Source organism: Oryzias melastigma, linkage group LG11, assembly GCF_002922805.2.
Source record: "Oryzias melastigma strain HK-1 linkage group LG11, ASM292280v2, whole genome shotgun sequence".
Lineage (NCBI taxonomy): Eukaryota > Metazoa > Chordata > Actinopteri > Beloniformes > Adrianichthyidae > Oryzias > Oryzias melastigma.
Genome location: NC_050522.1, coordinates 11,523,011 through 11,532,151, shown reverse-complemented (window position 1 = coordinate 11,532,151; position 9,141 = coordinate 11,523,011). Strand labels below are relative to the sequence as shown.

Genomic DNA, 9,141 nt, shown 5'->3' with positions numbered 1-9,141 from the left:
AAATTTGAATTGTGGGGCAGAAAACGTTCCCAGTGTGGTTTTAATTAGGACTGTGAAGTTTATAAGAAAAATTCCACAACCTAAATGTCTTAAAAAGCCATTTTTCCTGTTGATCTGAAGCCTGCTTTTCCAAAAACTTCTCTCTGTAGGCGTGGCTTTTGGTGCTGAGCTGCGTAACCCCACCGCTAATTAAAATATGAGTGGGTAATGCAATAAAGCGCACCTTCACTGTACATCTGACGTGGAGTCGACATGAATTTCAATCACTTGTTCTGCTTGTCACATATAAATACAGACAAAAAACAAAAATCAGCCAAAATAAAACCTATACCAGTGAAAGTGCAGGCTGTCCACATGATGGTGTTTTAATACAGGATTCCCCGTCCTTCTTCAAAAATAACTTCTTACAAACTATGATTCTTTCGCCATCCAGTTGAAAAATGTCTCTTTTTCCGCAAATAATTGAATAATTATTGACGTTGCTGTGACCAATAAATCCAATCCATGTTTTCCTCAGAGCAGATTCCTTGGAAAAATAATGAAAGCTAACATCAGTCTGGCCTCCTTGTGTGTAGCCAGTTAAAAATTAGGAAATAAGTCAGAGTGTAGCGAGATTTCCTGGTTTATTTTTTCTTTATTTTCTCTCTCAGATCAAGTGTTTCTAAGTTGAAATCTGCATCTGCCAAACATTTTTTTGACTTTACATTTGTTAGTAAACAGCTTAGCAGAGAAACAGGTCCTGACAGTGAACAATGTAATGAAAAAGAAAAAACTGATCTATTCAGGGCAGACTAGTTATACGGGTTAGACATTCTGTGGCTGCTTTTTAACAGAGAGAAGGAAACGATTTTGCAGTTATGGTTCAACTTACAGCAGCAAGGACATCTGAACCCGATTGGACCTGGACTCTGATCTTAACCCATTGAAGACCAGGATAATTTACTTTCAGTAGTGTGCGTACAAGCTTGAGGGCTCAGCATCTGATGTCTCCTGAACGGTAATGAATTCTTTCTGACTTTTTCTCCTTTGTGTCGCCTCTTAGCATTCCTTAAATGCATGTGAGTAAATGCATGGTAAAAACCTCGTAAAAAATCCAGTTTTTAAATGTAAATGTGAAAATGATGTTAGATTTATTCCAAAGGATTCCATGGTTCCACCATGTTGCTGTTTGACACCTCCTTCTGGGAAAAAGTAGGGACATTTGCTTAGTTATAAAAAAGGTATGAGAATGAAATTGGTTTGAATGTAACTAAATGCAATGTACTATTTAGTAGCAAGTACATTGGGTGAAGGAAACAGTGGGAAATATTGATGTTTGGAACATGAATGCTGAAAGACAGATTCATTTTACTGAAAGAATAAAAATAGTTGTGAAGATTTTTTTCCTGGAAAAAAAAATAAGCAAAAGGTGAAATATATGGAGGGAGGAACACACAGATGAGTGTGCAGAAGATGTTGTTTTGAAATAAATTAGCATCTGAATAGTTAGGCTTAGGGAGAGTGTAGCCAAACAGCACAGGACGAGGGTGTGAGGATGACTCTGGTGGTGACTCTACTGTTTTCAAAGTTTACAGAGCAAACATAAAATTGACATTTTTGTCAACATCCTGTGAATAAAATAGGAAGTAAAAGCACATTTTCTGAATTTCTTCATATAGTTTAGAGTTTCGTGGCTGCTCTGCAGGTCATGACTTTGTTGTTTTTGATGGAGAATTATTGTTTCTTAATCTGAGACCGAACATGCTTGCTGGGACTGCTTCAGGTGATAAAAAGGTTTGTGGTAGAAGAAACACGCCCTCTGCGCAATTTGCAATGCATGTCATTGTTTTTTGTTTTTTTTGTTTGTTTTTTTTGAATAACTGAAATACCTCCACACATTTTAATTTTTGAGTCATCGGTCAAATCGGCTAATAGATAAAAAAACAATTACAATTTTACATCAAAATACCTTAGGTGTACTTTTTGATCTTTTTCCTCTTTTTTTTTTAAAGAAAATTAAAGTGTATAAAAGTAATTTATAAATGCCATGAACACGTCTTTATTGTCACTTAACTGTAATCTCAAATTCAAACATGTTGAGAAAACAAAGACAGATTTCCTAATTCTGCCTTCAGGTGATCACATTTTATATTGAGTCATGACAAAAACAGCATGAAAACAGTATAAGGTTTTTGTTTTATTGTTGTCATATATCATTACGATTAAAGCTGCAGCGCTCACATGAGGGAAGGGTCGTGGGGGTTCAGTACAACATCTGACAGGTCACAGAGGAGGAGAGGACGAAAGAAATTCATAAAAAAGAGGGCTAATAAACATGATTCATTTCCACAAACATCTACTCACCATGTGGTGACTAACCCTGTAATTTTTACTCTCTAAATGCTCATAACTGACAGGTGTTAATTTTGGGCCCTTCAAAAAATATATATCATAATAGACAATCAAGAAAAAGTTTTATTGCAATGCACAGTGTATCATTATCGTTTTGCCCAATGTCTAAGAAATTCTCTTTATATCTAAGTGGTTTTCAAGATATTTTCTGACACACTTTTTGTTTCTCCCTTGTCACTCTTTTTCAATTTTATTAATGTTTAAGGTTTTTACAGCTTTAAGTACCTGCCAAACAAGCGTTTTTGATCCTTACTTCAACAGTTTCTGACACTCACAGCTCAAGTATAAAGCAGATCAGTCAACCTTACTTCCTGTTTGTGCTTGGTTTCACCAGAACAAGATGAAAAGATTATTATTACTGCTTTTTCTCAGTCATGCATTATCTCCAGGTAAGACCACAAGCCGCAATTTTTTTCTGAAAAGCATTTTTTTTTTTTTTTTTTCTTTAAACAAAAACATTCTCATAAGTAAAAGTAAGAGGTGTTTTCACAATGATCAGCATTCATGAGGGCCTCCGTAGATGTTTTTAAGTAAAGTTTAAACCTAACCATAATTAATGGACAACATTTACTATAAAGAATTCTCCAAAAAGCCTGATTCTGAGATTCTTGATTCCCAAATTTAGCATGTCAGTAGTAAATGCAATTTAAAGTGCATCAGCTTGACTAAATGAAAAAAGAAAGACAGAGTGTCTGTTTTGGTGCTGCCAGCATTATCCTGCAAAATCAAAATCAGACCTTTCTAAAGGATGGCAGTTTTATATACTTTAAAATAAAAGTTCTCTGTTTTTGTTGTGCAGGTTCTCATGTTCACCAAAACTCGACTGGCTGTGAGTGGGATGCTAAAAGCTGCAAAGTAAAAGACTGTAATCAGTATGATGAGGAAGATTTCATCCCTCTGGACCTGCGGACGACCGTGACAAGAACTACTCCAAAAACACAAACTGCTGTAGTAAAAGATTTATGGAACATGGTCAAAACAATGAGTGAGCATATTAAAATCATCCATGCTTCATCCCTGGAATACTTAAAGTACTACATGGATTATGGGATAAGTTTTCTGCAGAGAAGAGGTAGTGACAACAACGCTTGCTGGTTCATAAATGCTGTACATGAAAAAACTCAAATTCTTCATCTTCTTTTGTAGAGCATCTCTCAATGGTTCCCCTCCAGGGTGGCTTAGCCATTCCTTCTGCCCCTGCCTTCTACCATGTCCAAAGCTTTTTGGGGAGTTTGGGACTGTCAAGTATCCTCTCTGACCCTTATACCACCATGCCAGTCCCTAATCTGAAAGTGTCATCATTTCATGGTGAGAAGCATTTCTTTAAAGATAAAGAGTCATTGACTTCATTTGAATAAAAAAATGCATCCTAGATGTTGGTAATACTTTTAAATAGTGCTTTTTTATTGGCAATTAATGATAAATAAGAAGTAACTCCAATGGTAAAAGACTATTTTCTTCTCAGTGAAACACTCCCTGAAGTTCTTCCTTACTGGCATTTCTGGAACAACAAACTTTCCAGAGTTTGTTGTCACAGCAACGCTGGACGATGTTGTGATTGGTTACTGTGACAGCATCATAAGGACAGCTGAACCCAAACAAGACTGGATTAGAAAACTTGTCAAAGAAAATCCCCAACTCCTCCAGGAGTATTCACAGAAGTGTCTTGGCTATCAGCAGCGGTTAAAGGCCTACATGTATCTGTTCAAGCAACGTTTGAACCAAACGGAAGGTATTGTTAAAGATTTACTGTGAAGAATTCTGCTGAGATTTATGTTTGGAAAACACTTTCCCAAATTAAAACCAGTCTGTCATGGCTACAGAACGTTTAGCGACCCAGACGCTGGAACCCGGAAGAAACACAACTAGAGGCGAACGTGGCAGGTAAAAGGATTTAATGTGGAGATGGGAGGTAGAGCGTGGGTGGAGGTCCGAGGCAGAGGCTCGTGGTGTGACCGCAGACGAAGACCAAGCTGGGGATCCAGGCAGAGGATGAGACTGATGTCCACTCGTGGTGAGGAATTCCTGAGAGAGAGTAGAGAGAGCGTGAGAGAAGGACCTGACGAGGCGAGGCAAATAATCTTTGCGTGGCGACCAATAATGCACCATCAGGGGCAACGGACTGGCGAGGAATGAAGATCCGGGAGCTCCTTAAGAAGGCCGGCATGGTGATGAGGTGAGTGGACGCAGCTGTGAAGGATCCGCAGCCAAACGGAGAGGGGAGGGGGAGGAGACTGACAGAGGCACCATGACACAGTCAGAGCTAAATATACCTTAAGGCAGTGGTCCCCAGCCTTTATCAGACCACGGACTGGTTTAAACGAGACAATATTCTCAGAGACCGGTCCGAATGAGGCTGAAGTTGGCTTTGTTCATCTGGTGTCTGAAAATCTGAAAAGAAAATGCTACTACAAGAAATTTTGTTTAAAAACATCTAAAAATATCAGTGGATATTCTTTACCAGAAGATGAAGATTCAATGAAACTAAGTTGATGATTTGTAGAAGTTGTTGCTGATTTGAAAAAATTCCATAAAGGAAATATTACATGATTTCCCCACATAGAATGCTATTTTAGCACTCAATCCAGGCTCTGATTATATTTCAGGGCAAAATGACTGATCTTAATTTGTCTTTACATAAAACTTCATTCAGTGGGGTTTTTTTAACACAAAGAAACATTTTTGGTGCTAAAGCTTCTGATCGGATGCCTTCCTGATTCAGCCTTGCTGTAATAAGATTTCAAGTGTCACTTTTCTTAGTTTCCACAAATCAGCAGCTTTATTTGATTGAAACCCCATTCTCTGTCAAATTTTACTTTAAACTTTTAAACCTTAAACTGGTTTGAACTTTGTGATGAAGATTTTCCCTATAGCCCAAAGTAGAGGCTAACAACCAGACGCTAGCTTCAGCTATGTCTGATTTTTAAGGTGTGATGGATAAATAAAGCAAAATAAGATGACACAACCGTCGTAAAACTGATATTTTCTAAGTATAATATAACCATGAATCCCCAACTTTATTATGTGCATGTGTGAAACATTGGAGATGCAACATATTAGCCAGAGTGGCTTCTGCTACAAGAGAACAACTGTCTCAATGATCCCGTATATCAAGGAAGACTCCTGCTTTTGTCTGTAAACAGTAGCTTTATTGTTCTTTGAAGTTGAAGGTTCTTCTTCGGTTTCCTTGACTCTTTTAACCCTGTTTTTTTGTTTGGTTTATCTATTTAGCTTTGAGCTACTAGCTTAGCTATCCAGGTAGCCATGCAAGGAGCTGCTTTAGGTCACGTGACCAAACAGAACAGAATCCATCAGTTTTTCAAAATAAAAAAATAAACAGAATGAAAGTAATTTAAGTTAGCACATGTATTTCTTTTTTTCTGTCTGCGGCCCAGGACCAAGTGACCCACAAACCGGTGCCGTTCTATGGCCCAGGGGTTGGGGACGACTGCCTTAAGGAGCANATTTAAAAAAAAAAAAAAAAAAACATCCAGTGTTTGGTTTATAGCTGCCAGCATTATCATGGAAACTCATAATCAGGCCTTTTTAAGTGACTGAGGCTCTAATCTGTTTAAAGTTTCTGTGTTCTTCTTTGGTGTCCAGGTTTTCACGTCCTCCAAAGAATGAGCGGCTGTGAATGGGACGAGGAAAGCGGTGAAACCAAAGGCTTTATTGGGTTTGGTTATGATGGAGAAGACTTCATCTCTCTGGACTTTCAAACCATGACATGGATTACTCCTAAAGCACAAGCTGTTGAGATAAAACGGTTATGGGACACAGACATAGGAAGATTAGCATACATAAAAAATTATTATATATCAGAGTGTCCTAAACTGATACAGAAATATATGCACCATGAGAGGAAGAGAAAAGGTAGAGCAAACAAATTCACATTTAACATACATAACATTCTATAAATATAAAGAAATGTGAAATGCTTTACTATATTGTGCAGAGCGTCCTTCAGTGTCTCTCCTCCAGAAGACTCCCTCCTCTCCAGTCAGCTGTCATGCCACTGGCTTCTATCCTGAAAGAGCAAATCTGTTCTGGAGGAAAAATGGAGAGGAGATTCATGAGGATGTAAAGAAAGGAGAGATTCTCCCCAACAATGATGGAACCTTCCAGATGAGCTCTGAGCTGAACATTTCATTAGTCAAACATGAGGATTGGAGGAAATATGAATGTGTGTTCCAGTTCTATGGAGTAAAGGAAGACATCATCACCACACTGAACAAAACAAAAATCATGACAAACTGGGGTAAGATCATAAACTTCAGCCATTCTGACCCACCATGAATCTCCAGATCTACTTTACTGCCTGCTTTCCAACGTGTTGATTTTCTAGAGCAGGTCACTCGGATCAGGCTTTACCTGATCCAGTTAATCTCTTAAAACAGACACATACGAGGAGTTTCCAACAACAATTCTCTTAGACACTTTTTCATTTGCAAAGAATTATTAGTTTATTCTCTGTCTGATCCATGTTGTTTCTCAGTTTCTCCGCCAGAGTTTTCAGTTCGTCATCATGTCTTGGTAGCTGTTGCTGCTGTGGTTCTGCTCCTGGTGCTCGGAGTCCTCTACTGCTGTTGGAGAAAGAATTTGTGAGAAAAAAATCACAAAGGATCTGTTTGATCCCAGAATATTGAAACACAAAAAGATGATAATTTAAATAAAACTCATTTCTGGTTCAAATGATCTGACTGTAACATCTGTTCACTGTGTTTCAGACCTTCATGGTAAGTGTTCATGGTAAGTGTGACTCTTGAGAGCTTTTATCTTTTTAAGGTGTGTGGCATCCCAGAAGGTTTTTTAGGACTCTAAATACAACACAATGGCAAATCACATCAGCATAGAGAGAAAACCAAAAAGGAAATATTAACAAAAACTTTAAAGGATTCAAATAATGTTCTTTCCTTTTTTACTGTCTTGCATATTGGATCAAAGGGTGTTGTTAACATTTTGGTTGAAGGAAGCTTAATCCATGAGCCTCTCTCAAAATCAACACTGGCTGAAAAAGAAGCGGTCTGTTGTTCATTTTAGATGCTTTCTCTTTACAGATGATCTGGGATGAGAACCTGACTCCATAAGCGAATGAAAGAAATTCAAAGCATCTGAAGAAGGATTCTGTTCAGCTGTGAATGATGATAAGCTGTACATGAAAGACACAAAAACACATTTTCACTAAAAAGCAGCACACACAGATTTAAGTTGTAAAAGACCACATGGCCATCTTTATAAAGGTAGTTTCTAGTTAAGAGTACAAACCCTGCAGAGTAACTTCAAGCAAAATGTTATTTCAGTGTTGTTGTAGATTTATTATACATTTTATCCTTGAACATTACTAAAGTTGTAAAGAGTGCAGGAGAGTCATGCATTAGTGACATGTGGTGTGTTTTGATGTAAATAAATTAATTCTGCATACTAGATTTGTTTCAGTTTATTTTCATTATGCAATTGGTAGAGAATTCTACTTTGTAGCATTGTGAATAACAGTAAAAAGTATTTTCTCCTCTTATATGCTCAATCAGTTTATCTTTTTGACACTTTATGCAATTAAAATACCACACATGCACAAATGTTACTTAGTTGTTTTGCTTGTTTTGCATCTTATGTTTTTAGTCTGAATTTATAAAGTCATCATAAGTAAATGAAATATGTTTTTTTTATTTTCTTATTTCAAATGGTACTTTTGTAAATTTTTGACTTTTTTATGTTTGTTTTGCTGCTTTGTAAAGTGACTGTGAACAAATACTTTTTCTTATAATCAGCAAAGAAGAGTGTTTTAAGATTTGTAATAGTCTCCATTTACGGTTGCTGCAGCTACCATTAGAATAAAAAAGAATAATTTGATCATTTATGTTATGAAAAAAAAAACAAATTACAATCTGGGTTGAAAAAAATACAAACGCATTTACATTTTTATTTCAAACAACAGTTCTTGTACATTCTACACTTTTTAGACAAAAAATAAATACATTTATACAATTTCTGACAAATATGGGAACTAAACATAAAAAGTCTGTTACAAATAGTTATCTGTTTCTGTAAAGTCTTTTCTTGTTGTGACTTCAGAATAAAAGCTCAGAAAGGGGTCTGGACAATATTTGTGTGAGACTGTGAGCTTTAAGGGAATTTAGCCCCAAGTTAGTTTTTCATTGGGGAAAATGTGAAAGTTGAAAAAAGATTTTTCTCTGTCTTTTATGTGTTTTGATGTGTTTGTTTATTTTTTTCAAAAAAAATTTTTTTTTTCTACAGGATTTTAAAACTGATTATAAAACATTGGCTATTTTGAGCCAAAAACTTATTTTTATGATTATATTTTTGATTAAACAGGGCTAAAATTACTATATATATATTTTTATAATAAATGTACGTCTTTGTTCTGTGTGTGTGTTTTTTTAGAGAGACTATTTACACTTATATCTACTGAGATTATATTCATAAACATTTTTTCGTTTTTCTTTTGTGGCTAAAAAGGATGATGATCTGTGAATGAAAAGTATCACAGCAGGAGGCGCTGTTTATCAGTTTCTATTGCATTTAAACACAAGTACACAGCAACAAAGCTATAGATCTAAAGCAACTTTAAAAAGTTATTTTTTTTGTAATTTACTTTTTATTTCCACCTTATGTTGCAATTTTCACAAATGAAAAAAATATCACAATTTCGTAGAAAGATAAGAAAAACAAACGGAATTAAGGGAAAAAACTGAAAGATAAAATAAATCATGATTTTCAAATAAAGTTAAG

The 9,141-nt window shown here is 36.1% G+C and overlaps 1 protein-coding gene across 2 annotated transcripts; it reads left to right on the top strand.

The window, feature by feature from the left end:
* The first annotated feature begins 750 nt into the window (after window positions 1-750).
* Window positions 751-7,683, top strand: LOC112161846 (major histocompatibility complex class I-related gene protein). 2 transcript variants are annotated; one of them, XM_036214343.1, is made up of 8 exons: window positions 751-997; window positions 2,726-2,780; window positions 3,191-3,463; window positions 3,538-3,699; window positions 3,857-4,123; window positions 5,995-6,264; window positions 6,347-6,649; window positions 6,887-7,683. In XM_036214343.1, exons 2-8 carry the CDS (start codon window positions 2,732-2,734, stop codon window positions 6,994-6,996), a joined length of 1,434 nt encoding a protein of 477 aa, XP_036070236.1. In that variant the 5' UTR covers window positions 751-997; window positions 2,726-2,731; the 3' UTR covers window positions 6,997-7,683. The 2 variants fall into 2 exon arrangements, with proteins under 2 accessions (XP_036070236.1, XP_036070237.1); XM_036214344.1 differs by lacking the exon at window positions 2,726-2,780.
* Window positions 7,684-9,141: the final 1,458 nt, after the last annotated feature.

Bases quoted from the DNA above. Each gene is read 5' to 3' on its own strand.
- LOC112161846 (XM_036214343.1), top strand. From the start codon at position 2,732: ATGAAAAGATTATTATTACTGCTTTTTCTCAGTCATGCATTATCTCCA. The intron at 3,700-3,856 runs GTGAGAAGCATT...TTTTCTTCTCAG, and splicing joins GAAAGTGTCATCATTTCATG to TGAAACACTCCCTGAAGTTC. The intron at 4,124-5,994 runs GTATTGTTAAAG...TTTGGTGTCCAG, and splicing joins ACGTTTGAACCAAACGGAAG to GTTTTCACGTCCTCCAAAGA.